Source organism: Rhinolophus hipposideros (assembly GCF_964194185.1).
Source record: "Rhinolophus hipposideros genome assembly, chromosome: 4".
Lineage (NCBI taxonomy): Eukaryota > Metazoa > Chordata > Mammalia > Chiroptera > Rhinolophidae > Rhinolophus > Rhinolophus hipposideros.
The window spans coordinates 40,171,628-40,191,485 of NC_138050.1; the positions used below are offsets into that span (position 1 = coordinate 40,171,628).

The following is a 19,858-nucleotide window of genomic DNA, read 5'->3' on the forward strand; positions in this document are numbered from 1 at the left end:
GATAGTCTGTTCAATTTAACTAACACTTATATTTAACCCTGCATGTCTCCTTATAAAGTCATCTGCTATTATCTAACAATTCATGATGAAAATGTCTGCCAGATTGATTAAATCAAAATGATCTCATCAACTCTTATGGCAGCTGGTAGCTGGGAAAGACAGAAGGCCTACTTCAAATAGCTTCTGTGCAGCAACATATGGAACAAACCAACCGATCTCCACATGCTTTGTACCCTAGTATTTAATGACAACATAAGAGAAAATTCTCACTGTAGATTTTTAAGAAAATTGACATCAAGGCAAGAGAACGGACAAGGGTAGACTTTACCTTATCATGCCGTATCATGAGTGATGTCTTCGAGCCCAGAGCCGAAAGGATACCTGCTATCTCCACAGCAATGTAACCTGCGCCGACAATGACACTGTGGCTAAAATGAGAGCAAAGGGGTAATATTTTTAAACAGACTTATTTTGGAATAATTTTACATTTACAGAAAAGTTGAAGAGACAGGACAGAGATGTCTTGTACACCCTCTGCCCAGTTTTTCTGAAAGTTACCATCTTACATAACCATGGTACAATCGTCAAACCTAAGAAATTGACATTGGTACATTGCTATTAACTAAACTCGAGGCTTTACTCAGATTTCACCAGTTTTCCATTTATTTCCCCTTTCTGTTCCAAGATCCAATCCAGGATACCACATTGCAATTTTAAGTAGAAAATATCCCATTTTTAGAAAGGAAATAAATACATTTTTGGTTGTTTTAGAAGCTCTTTAGCCTCATTTCTTCAGAAAGAAAACAAACAAACAAAAAAACATTGACACTAGAGACAATTCCTTATGTAATGATTTTTGCACCTAAAACTAAACTCGACACCACAATTCTTATCACCATTATTCTCTGCTCAGTATTTCTCCTTGATCATTATTCAATTCTATAAATCTTTGCAATGTAATTAAAGGCCAATTTAAGCAAGCCATTTAATTTATAGGATTGATCTGAATTACAACTAGACGCCCTGCATAAATTTGGTCTAAGAAAGCATCTTAAACACTAGATTGATTGGATGAGGCTTTGAAGCAGTGGCAGAAAAGCTGGCCTTAGCCCGAGTGCAACAATGTGTACTTCCAGGCTGCAGCCTCGATAAGAAGCATCCCATGCAGGACTAGTTCTGTAAAGCTTCAGACATGGTCCTCTAGCACTGTTACAATGTTTGGGTAACAAGCAATCAGGGAAGAACAGAAAAATCTTCTCTTTAGTACCTCCCAGAGGTAAGGTGCCATGTTTTGAGCCCCTGCCTTCAGAGGGCTATGGTCTGGATGGAGGATGAATCATGAACCCAAAGGCTGCAAGATAAAGGTAAGCACCCTCCTATCCTGTCCCTACAGACTGAAAACTATGAAAGAGTTCTTCCATCTCTAGCTCCCGCTTTCCTATTGTATGATGACCTCTATTCCTTTCTTCGGGTCTTCCCTCCTTCTATTCTCTATCCATCTTCTCTTTCTTCCCCCAATGTTTATTATTATCATTACTTTTGTTAAGCATTGCACTAGACGAGATGGGTAGTGGTCGCTGCCCTTAAGGAATTCCTGAGGGGAAACATGCCTTGGGGTTTGCTGAGGCAAAGAGGTGAACAGTCAGTTCTTGTAGCACGGAGGGTTCAGAGAACACTCCAGATTCCTGAAAGATGACTCATGCAGGGGTTGGAGGATACCTTCCAAGTAGAAGGAACATACAAGGAACAGGTATAAAACAAGTTGGCTTCTTTGGAGAACTGCAAGGAGTTCAGTGTTTGGCTCTCAGCTCCCAAAGGCACCTCCTTCTGCCTTTTACCACTAAAGCATCCACTGGAAACAATCTTAGATCCCCCAAATCTCCAAAGCACTTCTTTTAACTTCATCATGGCCCTCAGAACTACTTGCACCACAACCTTCCAAGGGATCCATGCTCCAGCACCCACCGACATAAGCTCAAGGAAGACAACACTGAACCATTCCGCCCACAGGCAAATGGTACAGAATTGGTTCTTTCTCTGATTATTTGCTTCTTTACCAACATAACAGTGATAAAGGAGTCTTAGAAAAAGAAAACAAAATTCACATAATTGTTCATTCATTGTCCTATTTTCCCAGAGTCTTTTGTTTATAACACGCATAAATTCATTCCAATTCTTTTATTGCTAGCAATGCAAGTTTAATAAATGACTTTAAAACATTCGAAACAGATATCTATAATAAAACATCTTTCAGGACAAGTCTAGATTGAATTACATCATCCAAACAAGACGAGTCATGACCACATTTCTGATCTGAGAAATGTGGTCATGACTCGTCTTGTTTGGATGATATAATTCATATTCTCACGTGTGTCATATCATTCAACCCTAAAACAAAACCATTAGATCATGAGGGAAGAAAGGTGGTTCTCTAACACATTTCCATGCCCTGCAGACAGCAAATCTAAAAAGACTGCTTGCTTTCCTCAAAATCAAAAGATTGCTTGATCTGAATATCTTAATAGGACATTTTCACCACAGCTATGAAACTGCAAAGAAACCCTCCTGTCCCTTACTAACTGTGGCTCGAGGTGACTTAAGGTAAAGGGATAGGCATGGATTATTAGTCAGCCTCTATGAAGACTTTTATAAAAGCACAGGATTAAGAAGACCTCAAACTGGATTGGCAGCACCACTGAGGGAGCAGCAGAGTTGAGCAATACTGACTCCCGAGTGAGTGTTTCTCAGAAGGAGATAAAAGCTAGTCCCTGGGCCAAAAGGGTACCTCCTCCAGTTCCTGGGTGTCACCTCTTTTCATGAGGGAAGGGAGGATCCCTCTAACCGAGGAAGCTTCCAATTGGCAGCTTCTTCAAATGAGAGAAACACTCTCCCTCATTGTCATTTTTCTCTCTAGTATCTAAACCCATGAGAGAAGATTAGTAAGGTTACCTAGATAAACATATGTATAAAGAACAATTTCAGAAAATCTGTTTTTGTGAAACTGACAGAGCCTTCATTTATGGAGATCCCTCTGCACTAGCTGCTTGGAAAACGGCAGTTAACTTGAGACACGTTATCAATTGATGCTGTATCAAGATGAAAAAAGAAGACAGTCTTAGGGCTTTACTATTTATTCTTTAAAACCACCCTCTATTTGATTCTGGTTCTAAAAGCTCTGCAATGGCCTCTGACCATAAGCATGAAAAATGCGTGTCACTTAATTAGGGGTACCAGTGTATAAGATACCCGAGGTCATAAAAAGAGAAGAGGTAGGAGAACAGAATTCAGGAAATGCCTGCATTTATTGTGGGGGGGGCAGGGAGAGAGAGGAGAAATGTCAGCAGGAGAGACTGAGGGAGAATGAACACTGAGCTCAGGAAGGAAACCAGCTTACCTAGGCAATTCTTCCAGTTGAAAAAATCCATCACTGGTTATTCCTAGGCTGGCACCTATGTAGGAAAATGCAATATAGGTTACCCAGAATGAGCTTTCCCTTGGAAAATAATCACAACATGTTATGCAAGACCCAATACTTTTTCAGCCATCACACTCTGTTTTGATATGTTTTGCTAAAGTCCTACTTGGGAAGCTGCCAACCAAGTCTTCCCTGAGTCCACATTTTTACTTTCTCTCTAGAAATAACAGCAGTGATGACTAAACATCTATCAAATTTCTCTGAGGAACTAAAATTTTCTCAGCTCTCATGAACAGACTCTCTGCTTCACTCTCCCACCCCGACATGTAGGCGGGGACCGCTTGGCTTAGCTTTGGCCCTCTTCTCTCTGCCTTTTTCTTCAAAGGTTTCAACCAACTCTCCCCTCATTGTGGAGGACTTCCAAATACATAATCCTAGTTTTGACCTTCTCCCCAAGTTCCAGTTCCAAATTTCTAACTGTCCCCTACACAATTCCGAAACTCTGTCTTGAACGCAGTATATTTAGAATTGAACCTTAACTTTATGTCCCAAACCACATCCCTTGCTCAAGTTTACCACTTCACTTAAAGGGATCACCTTCCACGAATACTCCAGATGAAGTCTTGAGTTCCTTCTCTCAACGCCCCCTTATATTGCATCAGTTATTAAAAATATTGCACTATGCCAAATCCAAGACACCAAGATTAACAGACACATCCTGATTTCAGAGGTGTTGAAAAAAATTTTTTTAAATGTGTCTTGGAATCAATGAAATACAGTAACTAATTCTTCCTTCTCTGAGTCTTTTGTGCCTGTTCTCTTCTCTGGTGCTTGGCATATAGCAACGGCTCAGTAACTGTCTGCAGAACTGAACTGAGCTTTTCCATCACGTTTCAGATCTAACCCTGTAGATCAGCACCATGTCTTCACCTCCTGGCTATTGCCAGGGCTTTCTAACTGATATCCCTCCTCTGTAAGTCACTGTTTTCTAAAATTATCACTTAGATCTTACCACTACCTTATTGAAAAGCTAGTAATTATTTGCCCCACTTGTTGCGAATCCTAGATTCCTTAATTTACTTTGTAAGTCACACAATTTGGTCCTAACCCGCTTCCAGTCTCAGCTTAATGTATTCGCCTCCAGAATTTTCAATGGTAGAAAAACTGGCGAAGCTGGTTGAATGTCCTTCAGTGACATTTTTATTCCTCATTGGCTCTTTGAGTTTTCCTTTTCCTCAGCACATAATTCCCCTTTCCTGGAAATTCTTTTTGGTTCATGCCAGCCCATAATAATCTGTCCCACCATTGAGGACCCCAACCCTCATTATCTGGGAATCACCTTGTAACATTTACCTTTTGTTTTCTTTGTGTTTGTTTTTATCTTATGTTGTTAATTAATAAAGGTGTACGTTAAAAAATGAAAAAGTACAATGGAGCTACTAGTGAAAAGCAGGCCTGTTTCCCACCTCAAACCTCTAGTCCTCTCCCTGTAAGAAGTCAGCATTGCAGGGCTTTGAGTATCGCTCCAGACACATTCTAGAGCACATATCGTCTCCCTGCCTTTTGGAAACGACACAAATTATAGCACATACACTGCCCTCCCTACACCTTGTTTTCTTTCATTTCACAATCAATTTTGGAGATTGTTCTATATCAGGAGGCTTATGTCCAATCCTCCTAATTAAATCTTAAGTTATGTGAGAACAAGCCCTTTATGTCTTTTACAGTTGTTCTTAACCTCTTGGAGATCATGAATCCCTTTAAAAACTGGTGAAAATTTATGGATTCTCTCTCAAGAAAGAAAAATTACATAAACGCATACAGACTCAATTTTTTTCCATATAAACTCAGATTGGTCGTGTGTCTTATGAAGCCAATCCATGGATACAAAAGATGTATAAACAATGATCACCATCCACAAAGACCTCACGATCTAGTTGGGGGATAAAGACACGGATAATGTTTCTTGTAAGAGAATAAGGTTGTATGTTCATGATTCATCCCTGTGTGTATAAAACGTAAAGGCAGATAGAACTACCTGAGATTCTTACTGATTTGATTTTATTATTCTCTATATGAGAAAAATATGTATATACAGAAGGCTTAATTAGGTAATTAAGTTACATCCCTAAAGATTTCTCTCCCTTAAACAACAGTACATATATCATGTGTCTTGTGAATGACAACCCATCTGATAAACTGAGTCTGAAAAACAATCTCTACCATGCTGAGAAGGACAGGATGAACCTCGCACTGATTTTTCTCCCCATGTTACTTGTAGTATGTATGAGCCTGGAGCTGGAAGAAATTCCTGTCTTTGTTCCGTCACTAAGCACCACTTAAGCAAATTACATTTAGGTTCTGCAGAGACTTCTCGTGGCCTTGTCCCAAAGAAAGAACTGCGAGGTATAGGTAGGTACCCTGGCATGGCTTATAAGGTTGAACACAATGGGAGCTGAGACTCACCCGGGATCTGGCTCTCCTGAGGACGTGAGGGCACACCACCTGTTGCAATCAAGATGTGAGGAGCAGTGTATTTTTTCCCACTGACCTCTACTGTGGGCTTGGGATCACATGTGAATGCTGCATGGCCATGGATGATTTCTATATGGGACTGGAGAAGGAACCATGGTATTAGTCTGTCCTTAAGATAAAGCAAAAATATGTGCTACCACTTATCATATCTTTCCATTTCTCTGCTGAGGATTTTAACTTTGGGTTTGCTGAGGCCAAGACAATTAATGTTCGAGTTTCTGCAGAGCTTCTGTTAACTGATACTTAGGTAAGGGCTTGCTATTCAATTCTGGAAGTATACAGTAAAAAGACTGCTATCTTGGGCCAAAACCCAGAGACCAAAAAAGATATGCAAGTCACCGCCCCCCAAGGAAAAAGATTACATCTTTGCCCCCAGGAGTTGAGGGAGAAAGTCTTGCTCACTTGCAATGAAAATGCACTAAAGTATGCTATGTCTGGAGGAAGGACAGAGGCTGAAAAAGACAAAAGGATAAAGATGAAGGGGGTAAAGAAGGTAAAAGAGAAATACTCAGCCAAGGGAAGAAAATACAATGCTTCCGTTTTATTAAACAAAATGGAAAGAATACCACAAAATTGCATGACAATGAAGTTTTATGCTAGAGATGTTGAGAACCCAAGACTCTTCATTGGCTCTTATTGAAATCCTGTGCCAGGGCCTAGATTTCGGGATTGGAGTTTGCTGGGTGACAAGCTTCTGCCAGCCATGACACATGTATTGGCATGCAAATGTAGGCAATTTACAAGCATAATGGAATCATGCAAGTAGGATCACAGAAGAGAATGTTTTTAACATTTTGGAACATGGTTGGTTCGGAACTGGATTAACACCTCATTTCCAATCACCCCTGCAGGCCCGTTCTGCAGGTACCTTGCTTAATCAAGCTGAATCAAGATCAATGCCAAAAGCGTCCAGAAAAACCTTTCTTTGGGAGGTAATGATTTTCTATGGGGTGCCTGATAAAAGGGAGGATGAATCAAGTAGCAATAATGTAGATAATAGTTTGGGGAAGAAACTGATGAAATTTTTATTTCCTAGGATATTTGACAGAAAGTTTCCCTTTCTATTAAGAATTTCTGGGTCAACTATAATTGCTTCCTATGAGGTTATAGTAAGTTTTACTACACACCAAGATTTGTATTAAAAAATGTTGTTTCTTGAGACATTTTCTTATCTCTTTTGCATTTTAGCTAGCTCTACTTTAGAAAAGAAAAACCTGATGTGGGTGTTTTAGTATATAGCAAGTGGTATCTCTATACTCATGTCCAGTAGCCTTAAAATCTCTTGTTGTCATGCCTCGGGCACTGAAGGCCCCCCAATATTTCCCCCTTGAGTTGGGAATTAAGGCCAGGAAAATTTTATCCTCCATAAAATAAACCCAATAAATGATAAGAATCAAGAAAAAGATACATGAGGTTAGCCATCTGTAGAAGTAACTAACCCTAAAAATTGGTTTATAAACATGTTGCTTATGAGATTACTGTGACACAAATATCATCAATAATCTACCAATCTAAATATAACCTAAACTACACTAAAGTATTAGAAACTGCAAAGTGAGACCAAAAAGGCAAATGAAGAGTGGCAGGACATATGCCATCAAGAAAAAGGAGACTTGGCCGGCCCGGTGGCTCAGGCGGTTGGAGCTCCATGCTCCTAACTCCGAAGGCTGCTGGTTCGATTCCCACATGGGCCAGTGGGCACTCAACCACAAGGTTGCCAGTTCAACTCCTCGAATCCCACAAGGGATGGCGGGCAGTGCCCCCTGCAACTAAGGTTGAACACGGCACCTTGAGCTGAGCTGCCTCCTGGATGACTTAGTTGGTTGGAGCGTGGGCTCCACAAGGTTGCCAGTGTGCCAGTTTGATTTCTGCGGGATGGTGGGCAGCGCCCCCTGCAACTATGATTGAACATGGCACCTTGAGCTGAGCTGCCTCTGAGCTCCCGGATGGCTCAGTTGCTTGGAGCGCGTCCTCTCAACCACCAGCTTGCCGGTTCAACTCCCGCAAGGGATGGTGGGCTGCGCCCCCTGCAACTAGCAACTGCAACTGGACCAGGAGCTGAGCTGAGCCCTCCACAACTAAGACTGAAAGGACAACAACTTGAAGCTGAATGGCACCCTCCACAACTAAGATTGAAAAGACAACTTGACTTGGGGGGAAAAAAAAAGTCCTGGAAGTACACACTGTTCCCCAATAAAGCCCTGTTCCCCTTAAAAATAAAAAAAGAAAAAGGAGACTTGGATGGTGCAGTTTGTCAATGTCTCCAGCACAGTCCTGGGTGGGAGAGCTACGGCATCTAAGCACTGAGGTGGAAAAGGCCTCAAGCTCATGAAGGACAACATATATTTGCTGAGGGCAAACACCTTTGCCCTATTTTCTTGATGAGATTTCATTCACAAAAAACAACCTTCTGAACCATAATTTGGGTCTTCTGAGGACATCTAGCCACCAAAAAGGAGGGTGCTCTGAGCAAATGAACAATGGCAGGTTTCCCGCCAGATAATGCTCCCGATTTTAATTAATAAATGGGAATAAGCGATCTCTTCTGTGTTTAGTTTCTGGAACCAAGTGGAGGGCCAGAATGACTCAAGGTACAGCCATCAGATGAGACCTGGTCTACCAACTTTGGCACAGATTGCCCACTCTCTGTAGAAAAGAGGCTGACCTATGGAGTCAGAGACTTCTCTCTGATAGGTCAACCTCAAAATCGTTCATCACAAAAGAAGTAACAGAAACAAGAGATATATGCCATGGCTACGTTTTAGTCTGGGCAGACTTGTTAGAATACTCTAGCAGAGAATAGCTCCTTCTCAAAGCTTAAAACCCAGCACTCACCTTGGTGAGATTGTCCTGATAGATGGTGTTCAGGCGGCTCACATAGGCATCTCGTTTTTCCTTTATAACACTGCAGTGAAACCGGAGTCAGTACTGAGAAACAGGATTCCCCTCTTTCAGTTAGTAACGAGGGCATCTGTGCCTGACCCCCCCCCCCCCCGAGCAGAGAATGACAGTCAACAAGAACCCCTTGGTGAATGTCTCTGAAGACAGTCACCCTCCCCGCCATGTCTGTCTGCTTTCCCTATGTAGAGAACCTCTATTCTACTCCATGGAGAATGTTCAGTTGGGATCCATGGTCTGGAAATAAAAATGTTCTTTGCATAGAAGACAAGGAGTAGTACTTTGGCACAATGCCTTCTACCTTCTGGCCACTCAATATTGGTTGAATAAATTAATGAATTTGCAAAATTTAAAAAAAGAAAATTTGACGGCTTCAAAAAGTTTATGGCACCTCCTTAAAAAGTTACACACAAATTTGCCATATGACCCAGCAATTCCATTCCCAGGTATAAACCCAAAATAACTGAAAGCATGAACTGGTAGACCACTGTTCATAGCATTATTATTCATAACAGACAAAGGGTAGAAAAAAACCCAGCAGTCCACTGAAGGATGAAGGGATAAACAAAATATGGCATATAAATATAAAGGAACATCATTCAGCCTTAAAAAGGATTGAAATTCTGACACATGCTACAACATGAACTTTGAAAACATTATGCTAAGTGAAATAAGCCAGGCATTAAAGGACATATATTGTATAAAGTACCTAGAATAGGCACATTCATGGAAACAGAAAGTAGACTAGATATCCCAGGGGTGGGGAGAAACAAACAAGAGTATTGTTTAATGGGAACATTAAAAGCACTATTTCTGTTTGGGATGGTGGAAAAGCTCTGGAAATGGATAGTGGTAATGGTTGCACAACTCTATGAATATACTTAATGCCACTGACTGGACAACTTAAAAATGGCTAAAATGGGCCGGCCCAGTGGCTCAGTTGGTTGGAGCGCAGTGCTCCTAACTAACGCCAAGGTCGTTGGTTTGATTCCCACATGGGCCAGTGAGCTGTGCCCTCTATAGCTAAGACTGTGAACCAGCAGCAGCCGGTGGTGAATGCTGCTGTGAGTGGCCTACCGGCAACCGACTGCCTCAGCCGGGGGGAGCGCAAGGCTCCTAATACCAGCATGGGCCAGGGAGCTGTGTCCTACACAACTAGACTGAGAAAAACAATGGCTTGAACTTGGGGGGGGCAGATAAAAAAGAGGGGGGAAGGCTAAAATGGACATTTTATGTTGTGTGTTTTTATGTGTATACATTTAATGTACACAACTTATAGAGATAAGTATACACCTGTAAAGCCATCACTGCAATCAAGGCCATAAACACATCCATCACTTCTAAAAGCTTATGTTATATATATTTCACCACAATTAACAGCCCCAAAAAACTTTATGGCTCATTTAATTATGAAAAATATTATCAACACTTACCGCCAATTGAATTTACTATCACAACTTTGAAAGCCATAATCAACATGATCATGAATGAATTCAGAGTGCACAGCTGTGTTCCACATTACCTGTCAAAAAAAGTACCCAAAACAGTAATGCATGAGTTCTGAGGGAAAACAGAAATCAGGGATGAAAGGTAACTATAGAATAAGCAGATAAAAATACCGATCTTTAAATTTAAAAGAAAACTAAACATTTAAAAGAGAGATTTCAAAAGTATAACGAGGCAGATTTTATAGGGAGACTTCTGAAATGTTGGGGGGAAATTAGTTTGACAGTTCATTTCCCTAGTTTGTAAACTGTAAAAGCAGGATATTATAAGCCTCATACCTCTTCCATTAACCTTTATTACTGCTTACATTCACTTTTCAAGTTTCAGATTTTTTCAGCCCTGCCTTTTGGGCTTAGTTCTAGGAAATGGAACTGCATCTGTAACTTTACAGTAAAGTGATTTGGAAGGAAGCTTATTAAGGAAAGTTGAGGACTGAAAACTTTAAGAGGATGAATTCATACTATGTATTCAGTAACTACTAATGCGGCCTTATAAGACATATGCAATTAGACATCTGGAACTCAACGGTTCAATACGTCTCTTGTGGAATGTAGCCTATAATCTGTAAAGGCCTTTTAATGCCAACTGATCATCATGATAACTGAATTCAAACTGACATCCAGAACTCTAGAGGACAAACTACCATTTTTCTTTGTCAGGCAAGTCTTACACTCCATTTCTGACAAGGCTTAACATTCCTTCTTTGCACCTTTCTCCCTTTATGGCTAAAGATGAATAAATTGATGAATGCTGCATTCTGATTTTTTATTGAGGTAAAATTCATATACTATAAAATTAACCATTTTATCTACCAGATTCTTTATCTTAAACAATGCAAACGAAAGACTTATCAATACCACAAATTGTGTAATTTTAAGAACCATCACAATACCTCATATTTTCCTGAGTATGTATTTACTTCTAATTTGTAGTATGTACAATGCAATAGCATCAGACGCCTCTGGAGAGAGTGCCTCTGTATGAACTGCATTGGGCTTTTAGGCTCAGACAAAATCAAGGTGGGTAGATTCCCCACCATCCAGTTCCTTCTCTATGATGATTTCCTCTACGCTTCTGCAGGGGGCAGCTACTCTAGACTTAAGTCTGTTCTACAGAACGACAGGCAATTACCAATATCTTCAAGAGCACAAAAGCATTTTGAAATTAGTAGAGTCCTATAAAAATATAAGGTAAATGTCTAGTACAAGTGATCATAAGAGAAGAGTTAAGTCAAATATAATATCATATCAGAACAAAATATTACAAATTCAGGCAACTATGCCAGTATTAGCCCAGATGGTATTTTTCCTTTTTAAAATAGTTTTAATAGTGTAAGATTTTTTTTTAACTTTAACAAAAAATTATTTAAAGTGTGTTTTTCCAGGACCCATAAGCTCCAAGTCAAGTAGCTATTTCAATCTAGTTGTGGAGGGCGCAGCTCACACACGCCCATGCAGGTATCGAACTGGCAACCCTAGTGTTGCGAGCATTGTGCTCTAATCAACTGAGCCAACCGGCTGCCCACAGATGGTATTTTAAAATAATGAGGTAGCAACAGTCAGTACCAGATTTGCTACCACAATTGGTTTAAACTACATAAAACCACCTTTCAATTAATTTACATAATTAATATATCCGTAATTACATACTCCAAGCATAACAAATTCCAAAATCTAAGATGAAAAGAAAATTGAGGAAAAATGTCCCACAGAAAACAAGAAATTTTCCTAAGAGGAAAAAAAAAAAACTACCATAATAACAGATTACAGAAAACCTTTCTGGAATTAAATTTGGGTATGCGTCATTGATGAGATCAGGATATTGGCTTCATACCAAAAAGCTGCCAACTGAAAATGTAATCTCAGTAACAAAAGGTTGTAAGCTTGGGATTATAACATGTTTTGAAAGTACATTCAAATGAGGAGTAAAATTATTTGCAAGTATAAGCACAAGACAGCTTTGGAAATAAGAGCTGTCGTTTCTTCCTCTTCATCACAGGCAAAGATGAGTTTATTCAATGTGACCTACACCACATTGTAGCTATTAGGGCCAAAAATCAGAATGGTAATGAGAATCCATGAGGCTCTAGAACTGAATGGAAGTACTTAAGATTTCACTCGATAATTTAGTGTGACAACGGGGTCTCCCTATTGAGAAAAAGCTGTCCTGTGCTGACGACCAGTCCTAATTACTAGGCCCAGATGTAATCTTACTCACTCTAAACTAATAAATCAATGTATCATTTTATAAAAACAATTCTTCGTCATGTTGGGTAATCATTTCACTAATCTGTCTGATCACTCCTGAGTAAACCAATAAACTTGAATTTCTAGAACAGCAAAGACAGGGACTAGAAGGCAAGTACATAGCGACTCTATCAACAGACCGCTTACCATAAAGGTATCCAAATACTGTACCCAGAAATGTCATTCAAGCAACTTGAGAAATTCAATTTTAGAGTGGCCGTAAGATACCCGAAGTCACATGTTACATTATTTTAATGTGGGCAATTTAAAGGGAAATTGATTTCTGCGTTTAAAAACAAACCTCCCTTCCTAAACACACCACACACACACACACACACACACACACACACACACACACACACCCTTTGACAATCTTTACACAGTCCTAGTCTCCCTGGGGAAAACTGATTTAGAGGCACTGGAGCAGGTAAAAGACCAGATGGCTTGAGGCAAACATCCTACCCTTTGGGAAGTCACCCCACAAGTCCAGGTAGTTAACCAGAGCCATGTGTGGGAGGAACATCCAGCTGCCACTATCGTCCACCTGGTCTGGGTCATATCCGCACTTCGGCTGAGATCTGGATATAAACTTGACTTCCTGGCTGGCTCTCCCTACTGAGAAAAAGCTATCCTGTGCAGATGGATAGTGCTTTTCTTTTATGTCATGACTACAGATGTTTTGTTGGTCTTAGTTCCTTCTAGACCATCCGAAGTTTGATACTAGACACTGTACTCCATTCCTGGTTACCTCCCCACTGTGCCCCCACAAGAACTTGGTCACTTTGTCACCATGTTGAGAATTTACCACATGGCGAATGTCCAGGATGGATTTCTTTTGCACACAATTAGTGTCCAGGAGCTAATATCTCTGTGGTTCTCTCTCCAGCTGCTCCTCTCCTCTCTCCCAGGCTCCCCTGCAGGGGTAGCTCAGTCCTGGCCAGGAGAACCTGGAGGAATCTGCAGAAACAGTGCTGAGTGAGGGCATCCTGCCGTGAGCTCTGGGAGCCATCCTGTGGCCACCAGGCAGGGGGTTTACTGTTGGTTACACACCTAGGATATCAGAATGGAAAGACAGGAAGAAGCCCAGGGCCTTTCAGATACCTCCTGAGTGCTAAGCCTATCTCAGAAACAGCCTATCTCCAGGCTTCTTTGTTTCCCTCTTTAATAACTGACATTTAAAAATACAAACGAAAACTACCCTATTGTTTAAGCCACTTTTAGTTGGTTTCTCAGTTATTTTTTACAAAAAGAATTTTAACTGATATATTTGCAAACAACTTTATTCTGATCATGATTTACGAAATACATCAAAAGAGTGTGGAAGGAAAGAGAAATAAAAATTCTACCTTTTTGGGTACACATCCGACATTCACCTAGGAAAAAAATTTAAAAAGGACATATTTTAATATTAAACTCAAACCATCAAACAAACCTGTAAGAAATGAACCCCAAGCATCAACCCAGGAGACTTCCATGAGTTCTACATTTATTTCCATTTTTCTATTATAGAGTTAGAAAGGATGAACATTTTTCTTGTGTGATGAGGCAGATAATTTTACTCATCAGTATTTTCTTAGGAAAAGCAGAGTGAGAGAGAACAGCTCTATTTCCAGAGGGCCATGCACTGCAGTGATGGGACAGGTCAAGGGACAGCAGAAGCCTGAGCTTGCATCCAGAGGGAAGCAGCAGAACAGAAATAGCAGCATGGACAGGAGCCACCAGCTGAATAAGGGCAACTGAACCATTGGAACAGCGGTCCTAGGGGATTTCTGGGAAACTTACTATGGAATATCCTGGGTAAAACACCCAGAATGTCCCCTTGGGAAAACCTCTAGTGGAAATCTACATTCTTCTGGACCAAAGGACAATGAGGAAAGAAGCAGTAAGGTTCATCTGTGCTATGCAGTCATATACTTACTAGAGATAGACCACAAATTTGACTCTTAGCCTTCTAGCAGTCAAAAAGGAAAACAAAAACACTGGTCAGATTTCATGTGAAAAATAATCAGTTGTTTAAGAAAATAACTATCAATGCCTGTTAGACAGACTAGAGAGAAACTCCTCCCAAGGGTCATTGTAAACAAGTTGTGACACCCCGAAAATAAGACCTAGTCAGACCATCAGCTCTAATGCATCTTTTGGAGCAAAAATTAATATAAGACCCAGTCTTATTGTAATATAACATAAGACCGGGTATAACATGATATAATACAGTATTGGGTCTTATATTAAGTTTTGCTCCAAAAGACGCATTAGAGCTGCTGGTCCGGCTAGGTCTTATTTTGGGGGAAACACGGTATAAGTTTACACACAAACTTTTATTTACATCAATTTATTTCATTTTAATCACATCCTAAAATTAATAACTTAAAAAAAATAAAAGCTGGTTAAGAGTAAGATTGATGGAAACTGCCTTGAGGGTGAAGAAATTTGAACTTGACCAAATGGGTAACCACTTAGCAGAGGGGCTGGTTACAGGAGGACTACATCAACCCCATTCTTTTTAAAGGGCAAATTACAGACCTCCTAGCTCTAGAAGCCTGCCACGTAATGTGTATTTCAGGTACCCTTTAACCTTATAAATCCTAAGTGGGAGGTATGTGTCTTGGCCACTATAATGAACTTACGAAATTTAAATACGGTATCATCTGCATATCCTTAAAAAAAAATCGGCATGTTCACTCATGTGCATTGGCACACAGTAAAGACTAAATATTTAGATACTGGTGAAAATTTACCAAAAGCACAAAAAATAAGGTACTGTATATGACATGGAACTTAGGATATTGATCAACCATGAGTAAAGAAACTTAAGAAAACCTAAATACATGTCAGATTTCATGAGAATGACTGACTTATGACTACTTCTAGGCAGTTAGCCTAAAGGAGTAATCCAAGCTACAGAGGAGCTAAATGCACAAAGATGACCTTATGTCCAAACACACTCTGTAGGTATAATCATTTCCCTAGTGTTAGTCATCATATAGAAAAATAAATATGTAATAAAAGTGAAAAAAAGCAAGCTTCAATAGCAAAGTACTTTTTTAAAAATTAAGGATAAAAGGTAATCTAAATAATAAAATATTTTAAATCTATTGGTAAAAATAGAACACCAGGATTGACCATACCAGTGTTAGAAAGCACACACCATTTTGTCCAACAAGTCTACCATCAGGAACGTGTCCTACAGAAATAGTCACATATGATGCTCAAGTGCCCAAAGATACCTGTACAAGGATGTCCCCAGCTACGCTGCCACAGTGAGCAACTGGAAACAAGTTAACTATCCATCAGTAGGGAAGCATTATTGTAGGGAAATTTTTGTACATTGAGCCTGTGTACATTGCAGTGATTTAAAAGGATAAAGAAGACTTCTGTGTACTGTTACGGAAAGAGCTCTAAGATAAAACAGTAAGTAACAAAAGGAAAGTTGCAGAACAATATGTATTCCATTTTTCAACTTGCATTTACATATATATATATATATATATATATATATATATATATATATATATTTATAAATATATACATGCATTTAAACAATTTAATGCAATACTCCAAAATGTTAACAGCTATCACTTCTGGGAAGGGAAAACACTTTCAAATTTGACTCTATATGCGTTTTTTTTAAATGTCTGATCTTATTGATTTGTTACTCTTAGAAAATCTTGTTTTTGACTGGACTCAGAGGTAGAAGCTCTCAGAGAGGGCAACCTGCATCTCTTGGCAATTTGTTCCTGGTGTTTCTCTTTTGCCTCCTTCATTCTCTTGCCAAAAGGTTAGCATGTTCTGCAGCCTCTTCCTTCTTTTTCCTAGTCTGCTGTTTCTTCAGAGCAATATGCTGACATCTGTGTTACAGGACAGGTGGAGTAATAGGACACTGAATCTTGGATGTTTTGGTCCCAGGTTTCTTACCTTCTTTGTTTAGGGGCTTTCTTACAACATACTGGTGGACATCATCTTCTTTAGAGATGCTGAAAAGTTTGCGATTCTATTAGCACCTTTGGGCCCCCAGCAACGAGGCACAGCTGTATCCCCTTTTTTCATGACAACCAAGTTGAGAACTCAGACTGGCATCCACCATGCAACCCTGAACAGATTTTTGCTTTCTCCTCCAGTTCTCCTTGGTCTAGCACAGAAATGCCCCTTACTCAGGAGCAGGTGGACATGGCCATGGGTCAAGACACCCCGCTTCCTGGGGAAACCTTGTTTGTCGTTCCCACCACTGATTCAAACCACATATCCCTTCCATTCTTCACCCAGGGCATCAGCAGAAACTTCCGTGGGCACATGCTTCTCATAAAATATATGAAGTTTGCATTCATCTGCCACTCCAATGAGTTTCTGGCAGCCAGTGGCTAGGAAAGAGATGTTCAGCTTCATCCTGAAGCAGCCGACAGCCTCCAAGGCACCATGAAAAAGAGCTCTATATGCTTTTTTATAATGGGAATACCATCATTCATTACTTGTATAATTCACTTAGATAAACAAACAAACCAAAATGATTTTACCTGGGTAGTTGAATTTAGGTGGGTGATTCTTTGATCTTTCTTATCTAGTATTTTCTCTTATACAGGGTTTTTATAAAATATGGAAACAAATGCCTTCTAGACGTAGTTTATATCAGGTGCTTATAGCTCTGCTGATCACGACAATAAGGAACTAGGTTGGTTCTCCGTATACCCAAAGAATACAAGCCTATTCTTATAGCAGAAGATTTTCTGGGTGTCCTGCACTGAAACCTAAACTTCATACACATTCGCCAAGGAACTTGATATGAAATGTTAGATTGAAAGGAACCTGCCCAAATCTCATTGAGATCACAAATGTTTGAAAGAGGGGGTCTTATTAAATAGTAATCTTCTATTCCTCTAGTTGTTCCAAATTCTATTTGCTAACAATTTCATTATAATCCCCTTATTTGCTATTATTCTACACTCAGGAATTAAAAGGAATGAGTTATGTTTCTACAGAATTCTCAAGTTATCAGTCATTAGGGATTTTTTTTTTCCTAGAAAGAGGTCATATACTGTCTAGTTGTGGGCTTTGATTTTGTATGAGCTTATGCTACAATAAGGATTTATAAGGCTACGGAAGCTGGAACTCATAGGATTGAGAGAAGAGTATGAAATTCAAGCCTAATAAAAGAAATCAACACCTGTAGCAGCAGCATTACAACCACACCTTTCAGAAAGCACTTGGTACTAGCAATGAGAATAATTGATGGCTTTCTCCCTCGACTGCCCTCCTATCTGAGTAAGCAGAGGATATGCTATTTCTCAACCAAATAGCGTTTTGGTTGTTTGACAAAGTCATGGGGAAAGTCGGAGTGAGGCAATCTAAGGAAGGGGGATGGCAGGTATTTCCTGGGTGGGAGAACAGAAGCGGAAGGCAGCTGAACCCTGTGGAAAGAGTAATCCCAGCCCCATGTGGGATAATTTTATCACGAGCCCTGCCTTGTCCAGTTCATTTGGCAAAGAGCTTCCCCTCCACACCTTTATGCCCCGCAGTTTGCAGCTTAAGTTCAGTAAGAGGCTTCAACTAGGACAGCCAAAAGCAGTTTCTCTGAAAGTAGAGATAATTTCAATACATTAAATAAATACATTCTGCTTGTCCTCTAGTCAGCCTTCTCCAGCTCCCCAGGAACCTTTAAAAGCAATTCAAATTGTCACAAGGTACTAAATGTTCAGAACCACTCTCACATATCATCAATTTACTCCTTCCATATATTTGAAGCTACCTGAAAGTTAAGGCAATTTTTAAAAAAAGTTTGGAACAGGCTTCTTCCAAAGGCCAGGATGGCCTGATTTTCACTGGTGCCAAGTATATGACTAATATTGGTTTATTTTTTAGAAGTTTCTGCCTTTGGGGCTTCTAAAATTTTTTCATTTGCAACCATGCGGTCCTTCAGAATAATGATTAAGCACTCACTCACTTGTGCCAGGCATTATGCAAAGAAAGCACTAACTGGATATAGTCCCTGCTCTCAAGGAGCCCAAGGTCCTAACCAGAGAGAGGCCCTGAGCCAACCCATGATGCTGGCCCAAGGGCAGTAGCAGAATCACCATATTCCCTAAAATTGCAGAGCCTTGAGAATACGAGTGAATCAGCGTAAGAGGGTGGTGGAAAATCGTGACCTTTTGGGTCCAGAGAATATGTATTCTAGCACAGCAATTTTGGGTCCTGTGGATATAGCTGAAAGGAAGCCCATGACCCTGAAATACTACTTTTCCTATTTTGGCAGCTCCTAGTTATAGGCCTCCAGGAGTTTCTGCTGGTTCTAGAAACCTAGTTACAGTTCAGCGCAACACAACTGATAATCGGGTGCCTCTTTGACTTGGAAGAGAAGAAAAGAACAATTTGTTACCTGAAAAGCTGGGGAAGCCAGGAATGGAGAGCTATGTACAGTCATCCTCAACCTTCTTTGCCCATTCTCTCGCGGACGTGTGCATTGGATTGTCAGAGAGCACAAGTGTAGTCAGACAGACATGAATTTGAATCCCAACCCTCCTACTTACTGGCTGCTGGTGGGTAAGTTTCTCGATTTGTGAGCTCAGTTTCTTACTCCATGAAAGGAATGAGAATACTTACATTATAGAAGTTGTGAGAAGATCAGAGATGATGTATATAAAACACCTATTTTCTAATTTATGACAGATCTGATGATGACATTGACCCGCCTGAATTATTTCTGCCGTCTGCTGGTTACCCTTGTGCAAAAGGCGCATGGAAGGGAGAGGAGATCAACTCCCTCAGCGGCTGGCTCCCTTTCAGAAGCAGATCAACTGACAGCAAAGAAAGCTTCCCTCCCAGAGCAGGGCACTCATGTGGTGGGTTCTCAGAGCTCTGACTTCCCAAGGGTGCACATAGCTGATAAGACCTGAAGCATACAACCCTTTCCACCTGGCAAATTCCCTGGCAGAGCCCCCATTAACCACCGTAAGCTGTAGGAATAGAGACAGTTTCTTGCACTCTTGGGTACACCCGATGTCAGAGATTCCTAAAGCTCTGCCTCCCTTTGCAAACTGACAACCCATTTCTGAGAACGCCCTGTTCCAGTCTGGTGTACAAATCCTTGTGTTCAGTTGGCCTGCGGGCACTGGCTCGCAATGAGGACAGGGGCCCCACCAAACACGGATGCAACATGTGAAGAGCCTGATGTTACACGCGGCAAAACTCAGGAGCTTCGCCATTTTCCCTCGTGCTGGCCCTCTCTCCTTCGGTTCTGCCTGGACAAGTACAAACTTGACATTGCCCA

The 19,858-nt window shown here is 40.4% G+C and overlaps 1 protein-coding gene and 1 pseudogene across 2 annotated transcripts in view; both read right to left on the reverse strand.

The window, feature by feature from the left end:
* Window positions 1-19,858, reverse strand: part of GSR (glutathione-disulfide reductase) — a 45,378-nt gene that overhangs the window by 14,444 nt on the left and 11,076 nt on the right. The window contains exons 2-7 of the mRNA XM_081046215.1: window positions 13,947-13,973; window positions 10,282-10,370; window positions 8,786-8,855; window positions 5,882-6,029; window positions 3,395-3,449; window positions 329-428 (exon numbers count right to left, since the gene is read on the reverse strand). Of these exons, the coding sequence (XP_080902341.1) occupies window positions 329-428; window positions 3,395-3,449; window positions 5,882-6,029; window positions 8,786-8,855; window positions 10,282-10,370; window positions 13,947-13,973 (489 nt within the window). The remainder of the gene's footprint in view (window positions 1-328; window positions 429-3,394; window positions 3,450-5,881; window positions 6,030-8,785; window positions 8,856-10,281; window positions 10,371-13,946; window positions 13,974-19,858) is intronic.
* Window positions 16,242-17,584, reverse strand: LOC308496585 (small ribosomal subunit protein eS6-like; annotated as a pseudogene). The gene has a single exon. The product of its transcript is annotated as a small ribosomal subunit protein eS6-like (transcript).